Genomic DNA, 27,974 nt, shown 5'->3' with positions numbered 1-27,974 from the left:
AAAATATGAAAAGTACAGAGAATATGAAGTCTAATTATTGTAATACCTTTCTGAAGTAATGAGAAACTTGAGAGTATGGCTGACAAACAGGTACTAGTCTGACGAGCAGAAAATATGCGTTCCATCAAAAGTTAAACAGATATCCACAAAAGATGTTTTTTCATTGGATAGAGTCGGATGTGCAAAATGAGAAACATGAAAATACATCATTTTCAATGGATAACCTGGAATAACGGCTGAGCTTGTCTTCCATGAATACCTTTGTTATGATTAAAGTGGTTATTACACACTTACTAGCTTTGGCTGGTAAGTAGTAGTCTTTGGCTTCATGTTGCTGAATGAAGAGTCAACCAGAGGTTATGCTAAATACCTGAATAAAGGAACCTCTTAATTACAGCTCAGTAAGTGTCGAGGTTGACAGCAAGCCTGTCAGCAGCCTGGCATTTATCGACAAAGCAGTGGACATAAACCAGATTACAGTATACCCCTGAAAGGAGGACAACACAGCATGCAGAAGAATGTGGGCAACTTTCAGACAGGAAGAAGATGGAAGACAGAAATGGACTTCCTGTACTTTCTGCAAGTCAGGATGACTCGACAAAAGCTATGTTTACTAGTTTGCAACCAATCCTGGTGTGTGTATACATGAAAGTACCAATAGCAGGATGACATGTGTATAGCCTGATGTATGTTTACATGGAAGGCAGCAATAGAAAGTTGACACGTGTGATATGTGAAAAGTATAAATGTTTCAACCTGTTACAATAAAGTGATTACAGCCTTCTTGTAATCCTGTCCCTGCTTTGGAAGAAGATTCTATGTTACTCTGCCCATCCCGACTTTAACAGCGACAAGTAAGGCTGAATGAGTCTGAATTGTGGAAAAGATGAGATTAAAAGCAGACTCTGGACCCTGATTAACTGTGTGTGGTGGGCAAATGCCATGCAGGAGGTGAGGTTCTGATGGATATGAAGAGTCACTGTCTGGAGTATGACTCAGTTTGAGACAATTTGGAGGGGCAGAGACCTCATACAGAAGTCTCCTCCCTTGAATTTAATACCCCTGTTTTCTCCAATATATATGGAGAGACCAAATATGCCCAGATGTAAGTGAAAAAAATAACTCTTTACCAAGAAGAATGCTGATAACTATACTGATAAAAGTGGGTTAAACCAAACGGTGAGGAGAAACTTTCCAAGCTCTGCCCATTGGACCAAATCAAAATGGCAGCCGGCCTTCCCCACCCAGAGAAAACACACCTGGCCACAGGACAGAGAAAAGATAGCTGCCCTTCCAAGTGATTTTCCTCCCCCACACTCAGAAAATTTGGCAGGAAAGGTTGGAGAGTCAGTGCTGGCAGGAAATGGCAGATGCTTGTGTGGCCCTGGAGTGAGGCTGCGGTGCTGGTACGGGCAGTTGAAGCAGGACTGCAGACCCCTGGGGGATTGGAAGGACCCACAAGACACCCACTGGATCCAGTGATGAGACTTGGTTGTTGCAATTTCAATGTCCATTGGTCAAAGCGGTGGCCACAGTCCAGATCAGTCGAGGTGGTGGCGTAAGCCCCAGATGATGAGGGAAGCCCTGAAGCCCAGAGTTATATATGCTCAGGAACATGGAACATGGGAATGCCTCTGATACCTCCCCTGGGGCAGGGAGTTTTACACTGGATGATGTAACACTGGGAGTAACAGGATACTTCGTGAGTCTTCTAAGATGTTGCACCTGTCTCTAACATCAGTGCAGCTGAGTCCATTATGGCTCATGAACAAGAGAGGAAAACCTTCAGGATGAATCTTCCAGGAAGTTACCACAGCTGAGTCATCCATGTAAAGAAAAAGAAAAAGTACCCCACCTCACAGGATTTACCTCTTTCCTTACCTTACCTTCTTCAACATGCAGCTTATACCCTGAGGTGTTGGATGTGCATGCCTTCAGCCCCTGGCCTGGGTGGCTAACTTGCACATTGTTAGCAAAGCACACTGTGGATTGAGCCATGAGCACCAATAGTCCAATCTCTTGGGCAGGCACTGCAGGTGGTCACGTTTGAGTTATTAATCACTAGCAGTTCAGTCTCTTTAGAGAAGACAAACCACCAAAAAGCCAAAGAAGCTTATTTGGAGAGAAAAGACTTTTTGTGTAACCCAGAACAGTTAGTCACAGCCGATCAGAGAAGCAGTCAGGAAAGTTTCTTCTGCTGATCTTCCTTTAGCCTCAGAAAATGTCCTTATCTGGCTATTTGGTAGATACACTTATACACATTTTATGTACATTATGTACTCAACACCACAGCATATTAATGCTTCTGGGGAAGAAATGAGCTTGTATCTCCACCATCAGGCCTGCATTGTAAGCATGTTCTTGGATTTGCTCAGCCTTTGCAGAGAAGGCTGTTGTGCTGAGAGTTTCAAACCAGCCATTACTGGATATTGTGTGTTGCATTTATTTGATTTTTTGATTTCACAATTGATGACCTAGTAAGAGGTGCATCTAAACTCTCCTAGGACAATAAAGTCTCCAGCTGTCCATTGGAATTCCATTTGATAAACCTGTGTTGCTTCTGATGTACAACAGTCAAACTTGGAGATTCCAGTGATGGTGATTACATCATGTTTCCTAATGTCTTACTGGAATCTACATTATAGTAATTTGAGCTTAGTACTTCTCATCCTGTCCACCGTGGAGATCAAGAAGAGACTAGCTGCCTTCTGTAACAAACTGTAGACTAATCTAGTAAATCTAGTTCATAGCTGTATATGATCTGAAAACCTTTGTCAGGCCCTGCCTCAGCCTCTTCTGTCATATGCAACTAAACCCTATTCAACCCTTCTTTATACGTCACTTTTCTCTAGAGTTGAGTTTTTAATTTTGACTGCCTTTTTTGGATTCTTTCCAGTTATTTTTGTCTTCCTTTAAACCAAGCCTGGATTTAGATTCTGTCTGAAGTCTTACCAGTGACAAGTTAAACAGGAAAGTTACTTTAGAAACTTTGTGAACTCCCTCTGTAGACTCCCATCTAAGAATTTCATTATGTTGTCAATATTTGTTGTAGTGGTTTGGGGGATTTTTTTAAAAAACACTGCATAGCTGTGGCTTATTCATCTTATACTACACACAGACTTTTTTTTTTCAGCTGACTACTACCTTAGTCAGCTGTTTCCCATTCTGTGCATGTATAGGTGATTCTTCTCTTCATGTGCAGAATCTTGCATTTGTCTCAGCTCTTTAGCCAATTTCTCTAAAAGAAAAACATTGCCAAAAAATAATTTTGAATTCTAAACCTGTTCTGCAACGTAACTGCAGCCCTCATAAATCACGTTATATGGTGATTTAATTAAGATATTCTTACTTCTGTCTCAGGGTTATCAAAAAGTATTCCAGCTGGTGCAGCTGTGATTAAGTCTAGAAGGTGCTTTGCTTTTGGAATGCTCTGAGGCACCACATATACAGTCTAGGTGGCCCAGAAAAAATGTTATTGAAGAAATTATAGCCTGTAAGCAAACCTTTTTGACTGGTGAGGCCATCCTGAGGTTATGTGTTCTGAAGAAGGAAATTGGCCAAAACCAATGGTTTTGCTACTTGTTCCAGCAAAAGCCTGAGTGCTGCTAATCCAAAACCAATTAAGCTGGGAATGCAGGCAGACTCATGAGAGAATATTGAGTTTGGTAAAAGTTGCATAATCCTGGAAACTTTAACGGTCAATGTTTTTAAAAAATTACTTGTTTTATAAGCTATGTAAGACTGAGTACCTTAAACACTTTGTTCAAGATTTTAAGTGGTTCAGGATTTCAAGGCTGTCAGGTTTTATATGTTTCTTAGTAACCACACAGTTAAGAGCTGCATTTATTTGTGGTATATATGACACTTATGTCTGTGTTTAGAGATAGTTTAGTGCATCCAGAAAAAAAAAAACAAACAACAAAAACGAGTAGATTAGACATCTCTTTTCAAGCTCTTATAATTTGCCTAATGATAATAAAACTCTTTGGAAGAAATGCACAAAAATTATTGATTTAGATACATTTTCTTAAATCATTTTTCCTACAAAATTATGAATGCACAGTGGTTTTTCAGCTATGAAATCCTATAAGTTTTCTCTCTTTCCTCTTCTCCCTTGTGGCAACAAAGACCCAAAATAACTTTGCTGGAGGAACAATAAAACTTTCCTTTACAGAACAAAAAGAGAGCTAATCTGGTTAAATTCAACTGTCTTGTAGGATGTACACTTTAAAAAAAACAGAAAAATTTCAGGTTTGGTATCTAATATCAGTGAGTTCGTAAGAAGGCTGGTTCAGCTATTTCTGTGACTCACATATCCCTCTGAAAGCTGAGGATAACCAAAGTCCAGCACTGAGGACAAGTCGTGTCTATTGAAAGCAGCTGCATATATGCATGCTGTGATATTGCTTGCTCTTTCCTTACTCTTCTTTCTTTGTGTTGCTTCTGGGAGCTAATTTTGGATTTTATTTAGAGTTGCTTCCTCTCTTTTGAGTTATCCATCGCTGCCATTTGTTGGCCATGAGGCCTTTCACATCTTCTTTTTCCCTTTCCTCCCATAATGCTGTGCCTTCCAAAATCCTGAAACTCAGGCTGCCTAACCCTGAAGCCATTTCTATTTTTACTTTAATTTCTCCTCTACCAGCCTAAACATCACCGTTAGTTTGTCTAAAGTCTCTCCCTTCAGGAAACAGCTCTATTTCTAGCATGTTGCTCTCACTTTCCCTGAATACTAAGAAAAAAAAATGTACTTCATAGCTGTATATGATCCAAAACCCTTTGTCATGGACCAACCATCTTTCCTTATTGGTCTCTTGTTCTTTATATATTTGTTTTTCTGTTTTCATGATTCAACTTTTTATGTTTTTTTCCTTATATTTTTTAGATTTTCTTGTGAACAAGATATTTCCTCTTATTTCTTCTTTTGTCTTTTATTCTTTGAAGTTTATTCTTACTGTGTTTCTGTTTATGCAGTGATACCCATTTAATAGGTGGCTTATAAGAAGTCCTAATTTCTTTACTGCATTCATTTACTTTAAATTAAACGTGTATGTTTCTAGAAAGTTAGTGCAATTTTTTATAGCTCTGTCACAGTACAATGTCTAGCCTGATTTGCTGTCTTCTGATGACAGTATCTTTCATATTAGCTCTATTCCATTTCTCACTTCGTAGAATAATTGTATTTAGGTTACTTTGCTACATGTGATTTAATGATCTAATCTGGTGTCTTTTTTTCCCCTGAACTGTTATTTTGTTTACCTGCTAATGTGTAAAGGAATGGCAGGGTTGGCTTTTTTGTTTGTTGGTTTTTTTACTTAATCTGTTTCATGTGATACAGCACACAAATTAAACTCTTAGCAACATTATCAGAAATTTCAACTGAAAAGAAAACTGGCAGTCTTATCCTTCAGAAGGCCTAGAGCAAAATAACAAGAGGAAAAAATATAGGTCGTATGGTGAGAATATTTTTGGAGCAGTGCTATGGTAGAAATCTTGGTTTTGCCTGAATTGACCCATGCTTGGCTATGTCTCTAGCTGTATGTCTTTGCCATTTTATAAGGGCTGAATACTTATTGTCTAATTAAGTGGTAAAACTTCTGAGAAATCAAGGTTCACCAGCACCACAGAATACATAGTAGGAGTTTCCACATTGACCTAGTTCTCATTCTCAAAAGGTCTGGCTACCACAGTCACTTCATTGCATTTCCTTCATTAGTGTATTTTTTTAAGAAGGAGCCAGTCTCCTTTATTATGAATTTATTTAATATACTCCAAATACCACTTCATTGACTTATGCAGCCTCTCCTCATTTGAGGCCCTGTGGCCACACTGCCGCTCTTGCTGATTTTTATGGAACTACAGCAGATTCAGCTGTGGTAGGATATTTCTCCTAGCTGAAGCACAAAACCATTTATGAAAGCATAGAGAGTGAATTGCATTAAAATGTCTGAGCAGGTTTTCACTGTAGAAGTGACCAAAATGACTTGCTGGGAGTGGAAACAAGCACAAGAATGCTTAAAACCGTGTTAAATAGTCGTGGTTGATTTTTGCTGTTGATTAACCTCAATAGACTAATATGTTTTCCATTTTTGATGTGGTAGGTTTAAACTGAATTCTGAATTATCTTTAACCCGTCTGTAATAACGTATTTCTTCCACTTTAAACCTGATTTGGGTATACAGTTTCTGGTATACTTTGATTGGAAAATTTCCTTCTTCTGCCATCATATCAACTGCTTATTGAGGACACTTCATACACAAAACATGTAATATATATGGAATGGAACATGGTTTGAGTTTACTAAGTAGTATGCCTAAATTTTTTCTCCTTTTAAGAAATATATCCTTCTTTGAAGTATTAGTTCTCTATGCTTCTTACTGGTTTTCATAGACTTCTTTTTCTATTAATTTAATAGCATCTTTTTGGAGAACTTAAAATAAACCAGACTGAAATTGCCCTTGATATAAAAAGACACAAATCCTAATTAAGTCCAAGGAAGTTAAGTCATCCAAAGATTGAATTTAGCCTCTCTGTTTTATTGGGTCACTGGCACGTAGTGCTTTGTTTTATATTTGCAACTGCCAAGTCCTGGTTTTGGAGAGGTAAAGCTGCATGATGAGCTGTTACTAAGCATATGTTGTTTCAACAGTGTGTATTTCAGAAATTTTCATGCAATATAGAATTTTTATATGAAGATCAGTTAGTGCACATCATGAATTTTTTTGGTTTTCAGTGATAATTTTTTTGAAAAATCCAGATTCTTGCTCTTTCTCACAATATTTATGAGGAAATTTGGATGCTAGGAATGATTTCTCAAACCATCTGGCATCCTCTGAAGTAAGATACCCTGGTCTTGGAGGAGAAGCAAATGAGTAATGTAAGAGCAACTAATTAGCAGAGCACTTGCATTCTACTTGTCTAACAACATATAGTTGTAGTTTATGAAAGAATTGGAGGTTACCTTTTAGAAATAGCATTTTCCATGAACAGTAGAGGGAGAATTTATTTCAGTGTGGAGAATACTTCCTACGAAACTGGAAAAAGACCTACTTCATTCTTACATTAGGGAAGTTGATTGTAATGCTAAAAGTGTAATCAAAGAAAACCTTTGCTTTGATCTGAATGCTGTAAAATGAGTAGTAATATGAAGATGGTTTTCTTCAAAAGTTGCATTAATCTTCTGTAGTCATGTTTTTCTTTTATCAGACAAGGTTTTGAGGGTAACAGTGTCTGTTTTCTTCACTACTAATAACAGATAGGCAAATGTTTATCAGGTTCCTCCCTTTCGGGATGTCGGATGCTTTGCTGAATCTGTCCATCTTTAACAAGGCTGACTTTCCTAGCAATAAAACTAATCTTCATATGGGACTTACATAATTATCCCATTGTCATCTCTATTGAAAGGTAGCCAATAATTGCTTTGTATCGATCATTCCTTTTTTCCAAGTTTCTCACTGAGGCTTAGCAGAGTCTGGTGAGAAAAGACAGTGTGCCCCTTATGAAGCTTTGCATGAAGCCTTGTGCTTGTAAAGCACTTCAGTCTCAAAGGCATTATCTGGGAAATAACATGCGCTTGATCTGAGCCATGAGCTCTGTGTATGTGGGAGAAAGGGGGAGAATGGAAAAATATCTGAGAAAGGGATGTGAAATACAAAATCTTTGGAGCTTTTCTGGAACCTGCCAACTTAGATGTTTTACTTTAAAGCCTTGTAAATTCTCAAAGTGCACCTGTGCTGAGTTTCACACTGCTGATTCTGTTGACTAAAATAATCTTCTTTTAATGAGTTGCCGTGAAATAATAATCTAGTATAGTAAGCAGTGGTGATGGTAGATGGAGTAACAAAACACAAATCAGGCCTTGGGGAGAAGATGGGTAAGTGTCATCAAATTTTTGAATCTGATTACGAGTTACTTTGAAGATTTTAGCTGATGAAGTCTGAGCAAATGCCTACCATAACGTCAGCAAGGTTTTTCACACAATCTCTCACGATGTCCTCATAGGCAAATTCAGGATGGACTGGATGAGTGGACAGTGAGGTGGATTAAGAACTGGCTGATCAGCAGATCCCAGAGAATTATTATCAGTGACACAGGGTCTAGTTACAGACCTGTCACTAGTGGTGTCCCCCAAGGTTCAATACTGGGCCCAGTATTGTTTAACTTCTCCATCAATGACTTGGATGAATGGGCAGATGCCCTCTCAGCAAATTTTCTGATGACACAAAGCTGGAAGAAGTGGCCAATACCCCAAAGGGCTGTGCAGCCCTTCAGAAGGACCTTGACAGGTAGGAGAAATGGGCAGAGAACTGTCTGAAATTCAACAAAGGCAAATGCATATTACTGCACCTGAGGAAGAATAACCCCATGCACCAATACAGGCTGGGGGCTGACCTGCTGGAAAGCAGCTCTGTGAAGAAGGACCTGGGGGTCCTGGTGGACAACAACCTGTCCATGAGCCAGCAGTGGCCTTGGTGGCCAAGATGGCCAATGGTATCCTGGGATGCACTAGGAAGAGCCTTACCAGCAGGTCGAAAGAGGTCCTGCCCTTCTACTCGACCCTGGTGAGGTCACATCTAGAGTGCTGTGTCCAGTTCTGGGTTCCTCAGGACAAGAGGGACATGGAGCTCCTGGAGCAGGTCCAGCAGAGGGCAACAAAGATGATAAGAGGACTGCAACATCTCTCTTATGAGGAAAGGCTGAGGGAGCTGGACCTGTTCAGTCTGGAGAAGAGACCACTGAGAAGGGAACTCATCAATGTCTAGAAATATCTGAAGGGAAGATCTCAAAAGGATGGAGCCAGGCTTACAGAGTGGGTAGGAGTAATGACACATTTGGCAGCAACCTACTTTGCTTGCTTAGTACTTTCAACTTGTTTAAAAATGGTCATTTTAATATAGCAAAACTACAGGTAACATACAAAATTAATGGTTGTACTTCACAGAGCAGCAGTTACCTAAACAACTTTGCAATTGAAGATAAGCTGAATATAACTTGCCACACCAAGGCTAGGAGATGTAACAGTACTTGAGTTTATTGCCCTTTGATGTTAGATAGGAAAAAATGAGAGGTATATTACTTGCTTTTAACATTTGTGATGTTGTTACTGTAACTGTGTACCAATATGAAGCCCAAATATTGTTACAGGCTGATGATGAATTAAAAGGGATTCAGAGGAGTTTCAGTAATGCTTAGAAAACGTGCCTTACATCTAGGAACTGGTTAGCCAAGATAACTTTTAGGCTTGTGCTTAAGATCAACAGGTATCTTTATAAGGCAAGTGAGTAATGGGGTCCAGATGTTCATGTACACAGTAAAATTAAGAAGGAATTGGGTATGGGAAGAACAGCTGTTGTTGTGACCTGTTCACTTCTAATCAGCCATTACTAGAGGGTCCATGCCAGGCCAGCTCTGCTACCTAGATTTGCAAATATTTTTATTGTCTCATGAGGCTGTTGTGCTTGCCTATTGGTAAGACAGAGTTAGCTTGGCTAATCATAGCTAAAAGAAAAAATGATTTTCTATCTTGATACTAAAATAATTTTATTTTAGAATTTTATTATTCTAAATAATTTCCTTTTCTTTTTTTTCTTTTTTTTTTTTTTTTTTTTTTTTTTTTTGAATTTTTATTTGTATAGGGCACCAATGCCTCTGCTCTGGAAAAAGACATTGGCCCAGAGCAGTTTCCAATCAATGAACACTACTTCGGACTGGTTAATGTAAGTACTGTTTTCAGTAGGTAAACCATATACAGAACTATGGCTCTGATGTTACTTGAACTTTGCTTTGTTTGGTTTGGTTTGGTTTGTTTTCCTCTCTCCCTGACTCTTACCAATCTTATTCTAAGGTAGGATTGTCTTTTTTTTGAAAAAAAAAAAAAAAAAGCTGCCCAGGTTCCAATTTCAGGCAAATTAGGTTGCAGAACTGTATCAGATGTTTGAAGACAGATTCATACACTCCCGGAGAGAACAATTTACTGTTCTGTGAATGTTTCCAGAGATTAGAACTTACACTTCAATACAGTTAAAAGTCTATTTTAGCTGTGAAATGGCAGGGAGGAAGTGATGGAAGTATGTACAAGCTTAGGTACAGCGTTCTGCATTGGGGACTCTTAGGAGGAGCTTTTTTATGTGACCAAGGAGAGAATGAGTGAGAAGGGTGTTTAATCACTTGTTTATTCCCACATAAATAATATAGATATAGTAATTCTTTCCATTGAAACATTAGTCATTCTACTACTGAGCAGTAAGATAGAGCCTAGGAAGAGAATGTTATTATATTAAAACAAACTTAACAAGATCCACTACAATAAATATATCTCTTGCAGGTGGAAACCTTTACTTTGCATCCTAGTTAATTTAGAACACCCTAGTTTTTTCTGTGAAGTGTCAGGGGTGGGTGTGGAAATATATTTCTGCAGCAACTGCATGGAAAAGTGGCTGGTTTGTGACAGGGACACAGAAGTTAAATGAAGCAAATAATTTTATTGTGACACACAGGGATTAAGCTTGTTTTTAATTTTACTTGGCAGTTTGGGAACACCTGCTACTGTAACTCCGTGCTGCAGGCATTGTATTTTTGCCGGCCATTTCGGGAAAATGTATTATCGTACAAGGCCCAACAGAAAAAGAAAGAAAATCTCTTGACTTGTCTGGCAGATCTTTTCCACAGTATTGCTACTCAGAAGAAAAAAGTTGGAGTTATTCCACCAAAAAAGTTCATATCAAGGTTACGAAAAGAGAACGGTAAGTGTAAAACTGGAATCCTCTAAGACATTCAGGCATTGATCAGAAATGTATAAATAAATATTGGGCAATGGGATCATAGTAATCAGATGTGCAAGTTAGATTTGTAAATTGCTTTTAGTACTTTGTGGGGTTTTGATATTAATATTTTAGTATCTGTGTACACAATATTATGCTTGAAATAACCATACCAGGTTTCATATGTTCCCAGAAGTGTATGAATTAATAATGTTTTCACAGCATGGCGGGACAGACTGTACTGTACAGTGAGCCGGGATTGGGAACAGGGTGACACTCTGCTCTAATTTTTAAATTCTTCTTTTTGTGGCAGATAGAAACATTGAGGGCAGTTGGCAGTATAGAAACTGTGTGGCCTAGGAGTGCTACAAGCACCACTACTCCAGAACACTTTGGAGAATAAGTAACTGGATGTGTGGGGAGTGTTCCATCAAGTGCACATCAACTGCTGCTCTTGTTCTTAGGAGTGGTGGACACAGTCTTACTCTGTGAAGCATCAGACGCCTTTTGAGCATTAGGCTGGCAACAGCATATGCCTAATCTTGTAGTAGTTCTTTCTATGGGATATGAGGAGCATCTTAAGACAGAGAAGCCTGCCACACAGCTCCATTTTGGCCTAGATTCATATCAATGTGGGTGGTATGCTTAGAAACAGAGGAGCTTTGAATGAAGAGTCAAAGTACGAGTCAAACACCTGGAAGAAATTGCTTCCTGGTGACAGCATATAAATGGGCAGACTGTTCATTTCAAAGCAGATTTTTGAAATTGTGACAAAGTTAACTCTCAGTCATCTAGTGATAAATGCCCCCACACCCTTCGGGATCACTTTTAGAGACTGGATCTTATGTTTTCAGCTTTTTTAAATTAGGGCTAGACTCAGTGTGTATTAACCTGTTTATGTGTCCAGGCTAGACACTACAAAGCTGAAGGTCCTGTACAATATTTTCTGAGGAAATCCATGTGAGCTTTTTCAGGAGCAGGGGAATAAAAATACACGTTTCTGGGAACACAGACTCTTTTTTTCTTCGACATGGTGGCCAAGTTAAGCCTTCACTGGAGAAGTCTGTACTAAGTCACCAGTGGGATATTTCCTTCTTCTCCTGTGAGCATTTATTGAAGAGGACAAGTCTCTGCTCATCAGACTTGTGTGTAAAAAATGAGCTTTGTTAGATGGTGTTATTATTATTACTACTTAAAGTGCGTTAACCTTGACTGACTGCCAGGTGCCCACCAAGCCTCTCTCTCACTCACCACGAAGCAGGGCAGGGGGAGAAAATAATATTAAAAAAACCTGTGAATTGAGATAAAGGCAGTTTAATTAAAAAAAAAAGCAGCAAAGCAAAAATTGCATGTGGAAGGAAAACAAAGCCAAAGGAGATTTGTTCTGTACCTCCCCTCAGCAGACAATTCCCAGCCCCTCCATGGGAGGAAGCAAATTTTCTTTCTTGAAGAAAAAGATATATTATGCTGTACAAATCTTGACTCTCTTCTTCACAGATCTCTTTGACAACTACATGCAGCAGGATGCACATGAGTTTTTAAACTACCTGCTCAACACCATTGCAGACATTTTGCAGGAGGAGAAGAAGCAGGAAAAACAAAATGGGAAACTGAAAAATGGCAACATGAATGAAGCTGAAGAAAACAATAAACAAGAACTCACCTGGGTGCATGAGATTTTTCAGGGAACACTGACTAACGAAACTAGATGTTTGAACTGTGAAACCGTAAGCATTGGGATAGATTTTTTTTGTTGTTGTTGTTGTTCATTAATAGATAGATACATTTTATATACATATAAATATATGAATCTTTTCAGACATCTGAGAGTTGTGGATATTCCTGTAGAATTTACTTCTTGAAGTGAGTATATTCTTTTCTAAAAATTTATTTTTCTAAGCATTACTTGGCTAACATATGTCAGGTTTTGCTGTCGTAATACATATCTCTACAGTTAAAATTCTTGCTAGTGAATCGATACCCTTCCTTATTACTGTAACTTTGAGGGAAGATACTAACATCATATTCAATGAATAAGTGAAACGTCAAGAAGAATTTGTGTGAATTCAATCTTAAAATGCGACTAGTATACAGACAGTTCATTATTAACAAACTATATGTTTTCTTTTATCTCCCTAATATTTTCTAGAAGTTGATGCCAGTTTGGAATCTCTTATGTTTGAAGTATAACTAAAAATTAGTTTTAGTTAGGGGACCTGATTGCAAGTCTGTTATTGATTTCTGTGGTTTTCAATCACATGCTCCTACTGAAAGAGAAGAGAAATATTTTTTAAAAATTATCCCTTTGGTGTTGCTATATGAAAGAGTAACACAGACAGGAAAAAAATCTGGTTTGGGGAGAACAGCAACACTGACCTTCTGAAAAGGTTGGAATTAACCTCACCTAGCCTGTGCCTGGTAAAGCAAAGTTGATAGGCATCAAGGATGAACCAGTTTTCTCAACACCTTCTGTAGATGGTGGAGGTTATAAAGGAGCTTCTTCAGGAAATTCTCTCCATCTATGTCTAGGCTGCTTCATGAAACAGGAAGTTTTTAGCAGCATCAGGCTTTTGCTGCATACAGGTCATCCCGGCACCATGGCGTTACCAAGCTGCTGTTGGTACCAAATATTGGTACAGCAATGCTGTGAACTGGGCCAGCAAACTGTTCTGGCCTAAGAACTCTGTGGTTTTACTCAGATCAGTACTGCTTCTGTGGAAGTACTCTAAAGAAAACACAGCTTTAGATTAGCTGTGTTAAGATGGGGGCTCAAAAAAGGTATCTTCAGACAGCAAGCTGAAGTTAAATATCTTTAGACAGCTGAAGTTAGGTGAGATAAACTCTATCCAGGTCCTACCAGATGTGTAAAAGAACATATCCTGATATTTCTAATCATAAAGGGTAGCTCTGTATTCCAAAAAATTTGACTTTTCCAGGGGCTTGGGTCAGAGTGGGGGAGTGGGGAGAAGAGAGGCAGTGATAGTCAATGTGAAAAAAGGTGCTGAAAGAAGTTTGGAACAAGCCTGTTCAAGTAAAAACATGAGAGATATATTGAAAATTAATTATTTAATCTATTTCAATTTTAAAAATTTTAGCTGTATATTTATACTGCAGTTGATTGCTGCCAATTTTGTGGCTTCCTGTCCCCTGTGGGTCAAGTCATGTCTCAAGGAGGATTTGCTGTTCACTTCAATTGGGTGTGGGTTCTGCCTCTATACATGTTTGATAACAACAAAATTCATCCTGCTAAAGGTGTTCCTCTGGATTCAGGTCTGATATGGGCTGCATTCACCAAGCTTAGAGGATCTCTGATATAACACAAATATGAACTGAAAGTAGTACATCCATAGAATTGCAAAAACTTTGACATCCATAGAATTGCAAAAATCTGAGCATGAGGGACTTCTGCCAGAATGATGAATTCAACCCCTCACGGAAGTTCTTGATTTGAACTTCACTGTCACACCATCTGATTTAGTTATTCTAAGGAAATGCAGCCATAGGAGGCAAAATATGGAGTGTTCATGCAACATTTTATAAACAAAATTGGTTGTTGTGAATATGAGTGAATTCATGTGCAGTAAGTAACTGCAGCCTTTTGACTCAGATAAGTATTACAAGGATTATCCATTTGCATGACTTTTTTGTTAATGTTACTTCACCTTCAAGATTAAACACTCTTAGTAAAAAATAATTTTCAAAGCAAAAATCAGTATGTCATTCTGAAAATATTTGGGCCTATTTTTTTAAATAAAAATTCATTATACTTTTTCTTCTCTTGTTCCGTCTAAAAAAAAAGATTGGCAATATCAAAATGATTTCGCAAATTATTATCACTTCATCATTTTTACCTTTGATCTTCAATATTTTTAGTCAAAAGTATTGTCCAGAAACAATGTTCAATGGGGAAATGCAGCTGAGTCAACCAGAAATATAAACCCAGCCTTTTGAATGCTCACTGGAGAGAAAAAATAACACAGTTAAATATGACATTTTTTGACAGATGCATATTTGGAAAATATCTTCACTACATCCTTTATAGTGGAAAAAATTAGATAGGAATAAACTGTGATTATATAGTGTAATATAATATACAAAGGGTCAACAAAATTCCAGTAAAATAAGAAAGTAGACTGTGTTACATAACAAAGGAACATATGTAATGCACCAATCACAACTAACACAGGGGATGATGATCAACCATCATTTAGTGAACAATAGGCTGTCATCACTGGTCCATGGTTAGTGGGATTGGATAAGTGGAACAGATAGAAGTTAAATTATATGAAAACAGGATTGGTAGAATTACTAATGAATATAGTCACAAGGAACTGGAAAAAAAATAAAAGCATTGAAATTAATAATTTTTGCATAGTTTATTTTCATAGAAATTTCTCTATCCTTTAGCATTTTCAAAGATATAAACAGCATTTAAATGTATGGCATCTCTGTTTTACATGTGTATTTTTTGCAACAGGTTAGTAGCAAAGATGAAGATTTTCTTGACCTTTCTGTTGATGTGGAGCAGAACACATCGATTACACACTGTCTAAGGTAAATGAATGGATCTTTTTGGCAAGTAGTTCTGTCTAGCTGCTAAAATTTCCGAGTGTATTTGGTAAAGAAAATTAGAATAACATTTGGGTTCAAACTTTTCTTAAACAGAAGAAAAAGACTTTAAACTGGATGTTTCCTCTAATGACAAAATATACATTAATGTACTTTGTTTTACTCACTTTCAATATGTGTGTTTGAAAGAGAAAAAAAGTCATCTCTTGGGAAAAATAGATGATTTCCTTGTCATCTAGAAGAATTGCTGCAGAATAATATTGTCTAGAAAGAGTTTTAAGTGTGCTTATCTTTAAGGTTCTACTCAAGTGCTTTGTTGATTAGAATTTATGTGTATATTAAAAGTTAAATGTGTGCTTTGCAGAATGAGTGTTAGAGTACATAGAGGGCAAAATATTTCAAAACTCTAGTTTTCTATTATAAATTTATTATTCTGTATCTCATCCTAAAATTATGTGAAGAAATATTTTATTCTAAAATTTCAGTTCTGCTCCTAGTACAGTCTACTAAAACGTACTTTAGAGATCAAAATAATTTTCAGACATGCATGGATGATTATTCTGAGGGATTTAAAATATTCAGGATTTTGGCATTGATAGAATAAACCATCACCTATATTTAAGACAATATGTTGCTGCTCTAAGGTAATGATTATCAATTGATCAACCTCTTTCAAACTCCAAATAGCAACCAAGGTTGAAATTGCATTTATCAGTAATTCTGGAATGCCTAGGAAGGATTGCTGGGCATCTCATCCCAAGCTGAGAGTTACAGAAAGAGAAATCATGTGAGGTACTAACCATTTCCTGAGTCAGAGAGCAGTGATTTCTCTGTGGATATCGCAACTGTAGTAAGTAACTTCTGTTACATTTTAAAATGCTAAGTCCAATCAGTTTTTACATTATCAGTTTCTGTCTCGTTTGGTCTCTGTAGCCCTCAAGACAACAGCCCTCAAGTAATCCAAACTGCACTAACTAGCTGCACTGTAAAAAGTGAGAAAACTGAAGAGTGGCTTTGGAAAGCAATGCATTATTTTCTCTTTTCCTCCTGTAGTCTCTCTGTCTGTTCATAGTCACCAACAGTAGAATTAGTATTGTACTACAGGCTTTTGGTTGAACACTTTGACTCCTCATTGTAGTCCCTGCTTTGAACTTGTCGGCATTACTTACCTTTCCCTATGGTGTTCCAAGTCAATTTGAAATTACACTGATGCAAGGAGGCTGAAGTGTGCATCCTCTGAAGTCCTTTCTATCCTGAGTTGTTATTTGGTTCTATGTTATACAGTTACTGGAGACTGAGCTCTGACTTTTTCTTACAGTTGAGTCTGTTGAACTTGTTAGAAACTGCTGCTGTACATAAGTTATCATCTATCCTTCAGCTTTCTCCAGTTTTTTATTTTATTTCTTGGTTGTTAAGCTTCTTGGAAATGTTTTGTTTGGATAGACCATTTTATGTAAAGGCAGAATACTTCAGTAAAGTACCAATAGCATTTCTAGTACTGAACAGACAGTGGCTGTAGTTTAAGATGAGGAAGAACTGCATCTGCACTGCTGCAACCCACAGGTGAAGGGTGGAGTTGAAAGTGACCCCAAGAGGTTAGCCCCTATCTCCACATCAGACAGGATGCTTAGCCAACCTGTTCTAGAAGATCTTTTTAGCAGTAGTAACGTGATTGCCTACCCGAGTCCTTCCTGACCTTACTACTAAGAAGTTTTTTCTGCTGTGTAAAATGAATCTTCCCTGTTTTAGTTCAATTCTATTTTCACTTGTTCTCTGTAATCTGGAAATAAACCAGGACTTGCCCCCCTTCCTCTTAGCAGTAGCCTTTTACATGCAGGAAGAATGCAATTACTTTCTTTTAAATTTAAACTATCTAAGGTCGTTTAACTTTTCCTTCTCAGGCTATCTTCTCTAGATCTCTGCTCATGTTCATTACTCTTTGGCATTCTCTTTAGCTGAACCTCTCTCTTGAGCTCCATCTTTCTTGAAGTGCAGCTGCCTAAAACTAGGCATAGTATTCCAGCATAAATCTGCACAATCCTGAGAAGAATGGATGCCCTAAAAGTTTATTTATGCATCCCAGTATAGTATCTGCCTTTGCTCCAACAGCATGACGCATTTTGAAGTTTACCCATTGTTCCCTTTGGAAATAAAGCAAAGCAAAATCTTGGTTTTTCTTTTCTTCTGGTGGGAGATACAAGCTGCTATTTACAGATTGAACGGGAGGAGAGTCATCACCTATGATGTATTCTGATTGTGTTTTACACTGGCAGCATTTCTACCTCTGCTTAGAAAACATATATTCAGTTAGAATATGGATTTCCTCTCATTGTTGTCTGGTACTATGCATTATTAAACAAAATATAAGTGCTTTTGTGATTCCTTTCAATAGGAACATCCAAGTTATTACACTTTTTGGAAACTGCTGCTTCCTGTTTTGTTTTAACAACTGCTTTGCTGTGTCTTAACAGCTTTAAGTGCTACTGCATTGAAAAGATAAAATATAGAAAAACTGTGCAAGGTAACAGTTAAGTAGAAGGAATTTCTTTGCCACTACAGAATGTTCTTTTATCTCTGTAGTTTTTCAAAATGTGAAAGGCCCTTGTGTGCTCAAGATGTCTGAAGAATACAAGCCTCTGGTGTAGTCTAAATCACAGGGTAGACAGCTGGACCTAAAGCAACAGAAGTCCATTACAGATATAGCACACATCCATTATTTTTATTTTCACTAGGAGTTGCAAAGTTTACCAGTCAATTTGATCCTGACTTTTAACTGTGCATTTATATTACACCAAGAATTCTCTCATCTCTTTAAACAGAAAATTCATATTATTTATGCATATAAACATTAGAAAGCATGTTTCACGCTGCAGCATAGAGGCCGTAGAGGAAGGCTACAACGAGGCTTCCATGTACTGTGGAAGCATAAGGTCAATCCTAAACCTAACCCCATGGTCAATGAATAAGTTAGTATATCTTGAGCAGGTGTATTTTAAAATTTCCTTCTCTTGTTAAAATAATATATAAACAGAATGCAGATTGGACTGTTAACGGAATAGGAGGAAGTCAGACATACCTTGAAACTGTGCAGGTCTAGAGAAGAGTTTGGCAAACCTGTGGCTCTTGCACATGCACTTTGCATGAACTCCAGTCAATGACCTGTTGTTTTTAACCGTTCAACATCTGTTAGAAGTGACATGCTGAAAATTCACCACTGATGAAAGACCTACCGAAGAAGTTGCAGTGGGCAACAAAAGCATCTAATTCTCACCTGCATACCTCCCTTCCTCCAAGGAAAGAGTTACTGCTTATAAATATGCCACCAGTTCTGTTCCTAGTATAAAAAAATAAATTAATACGTGCTGTATAAGTGAGTTATTAGTGCCTTTAAATTCCATGACTGTGCCTCACCTGCTTTGGTAGAAGAGGGTCATAGGTGAAATTAGAAGACAAGGAAACAAAAGAGCAAAATGAATGTGGTACATATAGGAGAATGTCCCTTGGCTTATCAAATATTTGTATATTTTTCCAGCTTTCACAGACATAATTGCCATAGCAGTCAATTTACCATTTAAAATGTTAGCTCAGAATCATCAAGGTTAGAAAAGACCTTCAAGGTCATCTAGTCCAACTATTGATCTAGTATAATTGCCCCAAACCATATCCCCAAGTGCCACATCCAGACACATCTTGAACATTTCCAGAGGTGGCGACTCCACCACCTCCCTAAGCAACTTACTTCCATGCCTAACCACTCATTCAATGAAACATTTTTTTTCTAATGATACTAATAATAGATATTGTAATACTACTAATAAATACTACTACTACTTCTAAAAATAATAGATAATAGCATCAGAACAAATAGTACATTTTAGAAGGAATTCAGAAACACTTTGAGTTAATTAATTTTCATGGGAGGCTTATATCTATCAAAATACTATCAAATTTCTACCATCCCCTCATGTTTCTTTATGTTAGAAGAGCATTATTTCCATTGTTTCACTTTGAGGTGGGAAGAAAACTAATAAATTCCACAAATTTGGTGGCTTGGGTTTTTTTTAAATTGCAACTTTAGGGTTTGGAAATAAACATCATACTCTTACTCTAACAGCAGACCTGAAACTTTCACAAGCACATTCTACTGAATCTTGCAGCTTTATGTTCCCTACACAAATAACCCACCTCTAATTTTCTAGAATTTCAGCTCTTTATTTATGATTCCCTGAAAGGTTACCATGTTTTTCAGAGGAATTGACTGAATTCAGTTAATTTTGTCTTTAAATTCGAATGTGAAATCACATATTTGAGATCAGGGTTTACCACTGAAGCAAATATTTTCCAGTGATAATGTTTTATTTTTCTTTTAGATAAAAAAGTAAACTTATGATCAAAGCTTATCTTTTTTAGCTTAACTTGTCTTTCAAGAGATGTATTTTGTCCTAAACTTCAGCACTTTCTGACCAAAGTGCTAAGACCATATAAAGAAAAAAACTTCTAGAAGTATTCTCAGTTATTAAAAATATTATGCAGTCATATTAAGTGCCTCTTTGTCATGCTCTGTCAACCTTAAATAACTTAAAACTTGAAAATGGAAAGTCCCCACCTTTTTGAAGTTACATAAATAACTTCTAATATCTATCCCTGGCAAACTGTATAGTCTTCAGCTCTTCCACCTACCCCTGTAGTGATGATGCCAGGAAGAAATAATCATCCAGGATCCTCCCTTTGCCTTTGTAGGATGATTCTGGTTCTGCCCACTGTAAAAGCAGACTGAACTTGTGGACAGTGTGGCTTCAGCCTCCATGCATGTGAACTGCAATGGTAGAATGGAGTTTACTGGGGTCTGAATGGGTCTGAAATTGCCTGGAGTTCAGAAGTCTGTTAGGTACAATGTAGTTGCAATCAGTAGGACAGTTCTGTACTTCTACTGATATATCTATTTAAGGCTCAAAGTCACAAGAAAACCCATGTGCTTAGAATGGAAGATAGGTGTTTATGTCTGCATTTACAGTTCTCAAAACACCTGCAATGTAACACCTTAGCTGCAACATAATACCAGAGGTGACAAAAAAATTACTTTTTTTTTTCAGTTGAGTGTTTTTAGCTACCTAAAATTCTGTTCCAAAGAAAAACAGCACTGTGACTTCCAATAAATCTTTTCTGTGAACTGAGAGATACTATCAAACCAACCTTCCTCTGCCTCTGTCGCTTCAAAAGCTCAATCCAAAAATGTCTCCAAGTGTATTTACTTGATCAGGATTTATAAAATTTTCTATACTAGCTGTTACTTTCCTTTTTAGAAAATGATAAGGTATAATATAAAAATTTCTGGCTGACTGTTCAAGAGGCTAGAGGATGCAGGAAACTGAGTTAAATGTATATCTTCTGTGTATGAGGATTCAAACTTATCTTATGGAAGAACACCATGAAATGTGAGCTATTTGGGGATGATGGAAGTGCACTTGAAGCTTCTCCATTCTGCAAATAATTTAAAAAGGAACTGGATGAGTTGAGTTACTGCACCCAAGTCTAGGTAGCCCCTTTATGTGTAAGAGACCAGATATAAGTCCCATTTTGAGATACCTGATCCTCCACTTGTATCATATGGAAGGTCTCTGCTCCTAAAATAGCCCCTTCATAGCAGCCAGATACCTTAAATCCCTTTGGAAACTCCAGTACAGTTGCATTAGATGTTTTAGAAAACTGAACTCAGTGGAGAGAAGATTTCATCCTGTGTGTCTTTTTAGGGTTCCAGTTCATCAGCCCAAGTGGGGCAAATGTATTCAGGTCCTTTAAGAACTGATAATTGTATTTATTTACAGAGACTTCAGTAACACAGAGACATTATGTAGTGAACAGAAATACTACTGTGAAACTTGCTGCAGTAAACAAGAGGCACAGAAGAGGTAAGCAAAAAGGTGGCTGTTTCACCATGCCCCTCCTGGGTTCTGACAAACCTTCTCCTCGATATTTATTTTATTTAGATACCTAAAAGCCTTACATCCCAACTGTATTCTCTGTGTGGGCCAGAGAACCTGCAGACAGACTTAAAGGCATGTGTCTTAGTCTAGAAGCTACTGCTAGTTGACTATTGTTACTTACAGAGTGGTTTTATAACGCATTTGCTTATTAAGAACTTATTAAGGAAAGAGAGAACGGCTTTGAACTGGTCAGGTGTTTATCATATGCACTTCAATGTTTTCACAGGATGAGAGTAAAAAAACTGCCAATGATTCTTGCCTTACACCTCAAGAGATTCAAGTATATGGAGCAATTGCACAGGTATACTAAGCTGTCTTATCGTGTAGTATTTCCTCTGGAGTTACGTCTCTTCAACACATCTGGCGATGCTGTCAACTTAGATCGGATGTACGACTTGGTAGCTGTTGTTGTTCACTGTGGAAGGTAATAGACTTTCATGTTTATCACAAACTATTGCCAGACATTTGCCAAGGGCAGAGGCAAGCCTGACAAAATGTGGAGGGAGGGGAAGGGAGACCTTAAACCTAGCGGCTGCGCTGACTTGCATGTGTCTCGGGCTGAAACTTTCAGCCACCTTCCCTCATAGTAAATCTGTACTTGTTTAAGAAATAATGTCTCAGGTCTCCACAAGTCACAAGTTTGGCTTAAATTAACGAAACTATCTCCTTCCTCATGAGTGCACTTAGATAACTTGTGAGCCAGGACTCTGCTAGCACGTAGACCCCACAACAGATTACCTTGATCTCCTGTCAAGGCAATGAAAATGATAGCTTTAATAAAACTTCTCATATATGGGGTATTGTCAAATATGAAACAAACAGAAGAATCCTTGGGACTCTAGAAATATGACCTTCTTTCTCTTCTCAAAGATTACATATAACTCAAGATTCACGGTTGACACCAAACAATTTTCCTACTTATATTTGGTTCATAATGTTTTTAAAATATTTGCAATAGTTGATGCCTGCCATGAGCAACTTGTTAAGTGTTCTATAGATTATTTTGCAAATGGTCCTGGCACAGATGAAAACAACACCCTTAACTTTCAGCTGATGAAATTGCAACAAGCCAATAAAAAGTTGTAGAGATGAAGTGTCTACTGTACCACAGGGGGTGGGTTTACTATGTTTTTCGTAACAGTTATAATTCTCCTTGCATAAAGAAATGTGACTTATCCAAATGGACTCAATAGTATTTTCTAATATTTTGTGGTTTGGGTTCTTGTTTTGTTTTCTAGTGGACCGAATCGGGGACATTATATTACTATTGTGAAAAGTCATGGATTTTGGCTCTTGTTTGATGATGACATTGTAGAGGTCAGTATGCTGAAGGTCATGAGCACAACTTTTGTACTTATGTTTTCTTCTCTATCTGGGGTTAAAATTCTGATCCAGGTCTGGGTAGAGATTAATAGTCTGCAAACCCACAATTTGATTGTATAATGTGATATTTTGCTCAACTCTGTTAGGAAACAAGATTGTAAACAAAATTATTAATCCCGTAGTTTGTGCTCTGTCAATGTCGGAGGGGGTCATTTTGTTTCAGAGCACCATCAAATGCTTCTAATATCAGACTTCAAGGGTTTAATTTGGAATGTTTTCTACATCTAATAAAATCAATTTAAGTCATTAAAAAAACCTATCACTTAGCAAAATTGGGCTAAGTAAAGCTAGCATTGCTCTAGAATTTTAAATTTTGAACAATTGGGAGTTTATAAGAAAGTCTGAGCTCTGTAGTTGATCTAGGATTGCCTGAATGTAAATTAGAGCAGTATCTGTCCCACAGCTTTATAGATTTAGTCTAAGCATTCTGCATTTCAGTCTTCAAACCCTTCATGTCGTTGTGGCACCTTGGCAAAACCAGGGTCTTTAGTCTGATTTCCCAGGAGGTAAGGAAAGTAAGCACTGGGATATTGGATGGGGCATATCTTGAGGAGGTTTTCTTTATGTTTCAGAAAGATGGGATCACATGGTCACATTTACGTGTTTTAACAGTGTTCGCTGTGGCCTTCCAAGGAGTCTCTCTGCTATTGGAAAAAGCCTAATTTAGTTAGGTGCAGTGAGACAAACAAGCCCATGGACTTCCATGAGTGGTATCGGCAGGGCTCAGACTCTGAACATTAACCTTTCACTACTTAAATTGCAATCAGAATTTGCTAATTGCTACCCCAAAACAAGTAACTGAATTTGTGTTTTCTGTTCATACAGTCATTTAATCTGTGTTTGGTATTTCTTTTATCTAATAGCATATAAAAAAAGTTATTTATTTTGCAGAAAATAGATGCTCAAGCTATTGAAGAATTCTATGGTCTGACATCTGATATATCAAAAAATTCGGAGTCTGGCTATATTTTATTCTATCAGTCAAGAGAGTGACTTGGCAAACTGTGATAATTGCGCACAATGATGCTGCACACAAAAGAAGATGATGGTTCCCCTGAACTGACTTTTACACAGACCACATCTGGAATGGTTGAACAATGATACACTCTGTCTCCTACTAAATGGTCTATGTGATATTGACTATAACCATCCATTTTTGACATGCAGAACTTTGTTTAAAGGGGGGGGCTGTTTGTAGTTTTTAAGTCTGATTGAAGAGCTAATTGCAGTCAGATTTTAGTGGAATTTATATGGACTAACATTTACAGATAATAAGATTTGGATGTCAACTGTTAAACCCAATCCAGCTAGAGTAGTATTTTATATGGAAGTGTTCATTACATTTAGAGCAAAATTATTTAAAACTTTCTAAATGGTTTTGGGGTGTGTTGATTTACAAAACATTCCTTGAAGTACTTCCTGACATATACTTATCCATTTTAAGTGTAAGGAAAAATATCTATTTCACGATGATTGGAGTTGTAATTGTAAGGGGATTTTTTTACTTGTTACTCTGCTGCAGAAAAGCTATTCTTCCAAAATCATTTAAACTTGGGGTTATTTAAACTTTCAGTGTGTAACCTCAGGCCTAAAATTCACGTAGAGGGATTTAAATTACACTGGAACTAAGTAATTCTCTATGTTCAGTCACTTTGTTTATTGTGAGATAGTACAGAAGAGGTGACATTCAGAACTTACAGAGTATTAGAATAAAGGGAGTGAGATGACATACATGATACAGAGATAAATTACATTTATAGAGATTGAGCTTACCTTTTTTGTTAAAATTATACCATAGATTGTTTATTTAATTGAGTTTGCAAAGATTGCAACACTGCTCACGCTGTAAAATATCCATCAGGATTGAAATCACACAGTCCATTTAAAGAAGCACTTGTTTGTACATAAGACACAGCTTTATCCTGCAATTTTCTGAACATCTGTAGGTCCCATTTTCATATCTCAAGACAGAGTCCATTTCTTAGAAACATAATACATAACAACTGCTAGTTTACATACTATCATGTATATATCATCTCTAACATTTTGGTCATGTTTGACAACATTTTATCACCACAGAAACAGATAGGGCTCTGGCGTGTTGATTTCAAAAACATCAGAAGGCTTAGTACAAAAGGCTTGGTTTGTGATTTTACTGGGTGAATTTGGCTGGCACTAGTCATGCACTGGCTAATAAAATTTCAGAACTCGTATACTGGAATTTGGCAAAGAATGAATGTAGAAGAAAGTATCAGTAGGGTATGAGAAGGGATCAATAATGGCTTTAGTCAGTGGTAACACTGGGTAACTACCTTGCTCACTCTGGCACTTTCATTCCATTATACAATTCTTGAACTTCAGTAGCCAAAGTCCTATTCCAATGATGTCAACAGCAAAAACACTCGTCTTCATGGGGAATGACAGTTGGTTCTAATATTTATAGGAAAATATTCTCATCTCACAAAACTTATTTCTACCTGTTATATTTCATTCAGTCATTATGTATTTATTAGACAATTTTGCTTTTGGTCCTTTTCTTTAAGAAACCTGCCTGCCACTTTATGGCTGACACTCCATTTCAAGAAATGGCTTTTGAAGTGCAGCTACATCTCATATTTTAGTGTTCTGCAGGAAAGAGAATAACTGCTTTCATTGTACTCTACTGTGAATGTGAAATATCTTTTGTTAAATAATGGTGAAAATGAAGTAATAGTTTCTACAGTAACATCATTGGAAGTTCAGTTGGATTTACCAATGGACATTTTGTAAACTAAGGCAATGTAGCACTTTACACAGTGAGAAAGAGAAGTGGACTTTTCAGCTAACATTATTTGTGGTTTATCATGTTATTATATTGATGTAAGAAAACAGACATAGAACGTAACTTTGGAGTACTTTGGTGAATAACAGTAGTGGTCTACAGAGATCACTCACATGAATGAAGGCTTGCATGCAGGCTCAAGACAAGCATAGTTGGGATGCAGCTCTTGTTCTTTTATTGATGTTAGAATGAAATGTTCTGTCTCTAACACAGAAGACAGACCTCTTACAGGAGACTTCAACTGAGGCCCAGGAGCTTTTCCACTGAAAAACTAAACCTGCAAGTCCCTCTTTCATGGATTTATTTATAAGCATTTCAAATTTCCATATAAAAATATAATTATCACTTGCCTTTTAAAATGGGTAAGGTTTCCTCACTGTAAATGAAGTCACTTTCTAGATCAGCACTAGCCAGTGCTGGTCCAAAGATCTGTACTTCGCAGTTTACTGCTGAACTTTCTTAAGGCATTCTTTAGTTTTAAAACAAGCAACAAAACAGATATTCTTAGGGTATCATTTGAATCTTCAGGGCTCATGTTTATATGAAAAGTAATTTTTCTTAAAAATAATTTTTAAAGCAGTTCAATTTTAGGAAACATTTTCCATATTTCAATTGACTTAAGTGAAAATTGATTTTTTAACTGTTAATAGTATGAATTAATATTTAAATGCTAAAGTACAGAATAATAATCTTTGAGTTTCTTCAGCTGCAAGACAGCTTTAGACTGTAAAACATACAGATCATTGCAGTACATTATTGAGAGTAAAATTACTAGAATGAGCATTTTAAATTCCTGCTAGCTCTTCAGAAGATCGCAGCAATGCTATCACATCAGTCTGACATTAGCTCTGAAAAATTATGGAATACATGCTTTATGCTAACACTAGCTAAACAAAGGAGCATTTTACTTGGATTTTTAAAAAATTGCAGTCACAATTCTCTAAATTGGTTCCAATCTACAGTGTGCTGAATGTTTTGATTTCAGTCCAGCAAAAGCTGTCCATCACAGCTGTATGAATAGTGCCAGTCTAGGCAGAGGAACACTTCTCTGTCAAATTAAGTACATTCACACAAGTTTTGCAGGATTGGGATCCCCACAGGAATAATCATATGATGTAAAGTACTTTAGTTGATTAAATAAATTATAACGCTTTTTCTCTTATGATTATGCATAGATTTCCAGTCCCTTATGAAGGAATGGAAAAATACCTAAGACAATAAAAGCTTTTCAGCTAGCAGCTAGCAGCCAGGAAACAAAATGCTAGCACAGATGTCTAATAGTACTCTGTGCTTCCCTAAAATTACTATATTTTATGGTGTCAGATTCTAAGTATTTTAGGCCTAACAACAATTGAAGTTTTCCACTTGTTTCACATGCTGTTGCTAAGATGCATTGTCCATTTATAAATCTTATTAGTATGTTCTTACTTAGAAAAAAGAACATTTTTGTCTTGTGCAGTTTTTCCACTGAACCCAGTGAACCACTGCGGTGCTGATCAGTTATCTTAGAGGATGAGCTCAGAACTCAACTTTTATGTTTCCCAGAACAGGCTGCCAGGATTTTATGTAATTTCTGCTTTGGGGACATAGCAGAAGGAGGCAGAAGAAGGTAGTGATGGAAAAGATATACCAATGAAACAGAACATCTTTTTGAAATTAAGTCCCAAAATTACTCCTCTTAATTTTTTTTAATAATTTACTTATCTCAGAGTACTAGATTATGTATTGAAATTCTTGTCCCTCTAGCAGTTGGAGAAGAGAAAATAAAGCAGTAGGAGTTTCCTTCATATCAGATTTAATAAAGCTATTAAAGACCTAACAAAATGAAACTGAAATTCACATAATATGATGGGTCCTAAACTGCTACCACAAGTTGTCTTTTATCTTCAGACATTACATTTCATTCACTCATCTATTACAGCATCATGTACTTGGCATCTGAGCTGACGACTTGCAGCTGACAGGTTTGAAAAGTTTGATGCCTCTTAGCAGCAGATCCCTTCTTGTTTTGTCTCTTTTTTGCTGCATGTGGCTGACAGGTCTGAGCAGTGTCTTACAGCTGAATGAATATTAGAAATTTTAACAAGTTTTGGCTGTGTACCTATTCCTTGCTAGTACCTTTTACCAGTGTTTGTTTTAATTTATTTTTCTTTTTTTTGGTCTGTTATTGTATTTGTATAATAACTTCTGTGGTTAATATTATCTGTTCTGTTTAAATTTTTATGTACTTTAGTTTTTTAAAATGTAATCAACCCAAGCACTTTAAGCAACACTGTCAATCTTGTGAAATTCCAATCAGCTTAATATTTTGCTTTTGTGTTATTGTTTTTGCAGCTGTTTGTTTGTAATCCAATTCTCTAGTTACAACCCAATTTCCATTTTTAGGCTTGTAGTGTGAGTTGCATTGTAAATTTGAGAAGCCTAAGTATTTTCATACATATTTATTCATACTTAACAAGG

General features: G+C 37.0%; 1 protein-coding gene across 4 annotated transcripts in view; it reads left to right on the top strand.

Moving 5' to 3' along the window:
• Positions 1 to 27,974, top strand: part of USP46 (ubiquitin specific peptidase 46) — a 55,504-nt gene that overhangs the window by 5,047 nt on the left and 22,483 nt on the right. For 2 of the 4 annotated variants that reach the window (XM_008927446.3, XM_018069130.2), the window contains 8 exons: positions 9,633 to 9,713; positions 10,526 to 10,739; positions 12,255 to 12,484; positions 15,235 to 15,311; positions 21,152 to 21,235; positions 21,537 to 21,734; positions 22,549 to 22,627; positions 23,585 to 23,834. In XM_008927446.3, the coding sequence (XP_008925694.1) occupies positions 9,633 to 9,713; positions 10,526 to 10,739; positions 12,255 to 12,484; positions 15,235 to 15,311; positions 21,152 to 21,235; positions 21,537 to 21,734; positions 22,549 to 22,627; positions 23,585 to 23,686 (1,065 nt within the window). In that variant the 3' untranslated portion in view covers positions 23,687 to 23,834. Of the gene's footprint in view, positions 1 to 9,632; positions 9,714 to 10,525; positions 10,740 to 12,254; positions 12,485 to 15,234; positions 15,312 to 21,151; positions 21,236 to 21,536; positions 21,735 to 22,548; positions 22,628 to 23,584; positions 23,835 to 27,974 lie in introns of those variants that run through there. The other 2 variants (XR_001920220.2, XR_001920219.2) reach the window with 1 other exon arrangement.

The sequence above is a fragment of the Manacus vitellinus genome, unplaced genomic scaffold (genome assembly GCF_001715985.3).
Source record: "Manacus vitellinus isolate BGI_N305 unplaced genomic scaffold, ASM171598v3 scaffold_0_pilon, whole genome shotgun sequence".
Classification (NCBI taxonomy): domain Eukaryota; kingdom Metazoa; phylum Chordata; class Aves; order Passeriformes; family Pipridae; genus Manacus; species Manacus vitellinus.
This window is presented reverse-complemented; position numbering and strand designations above follow the sequence as displayed.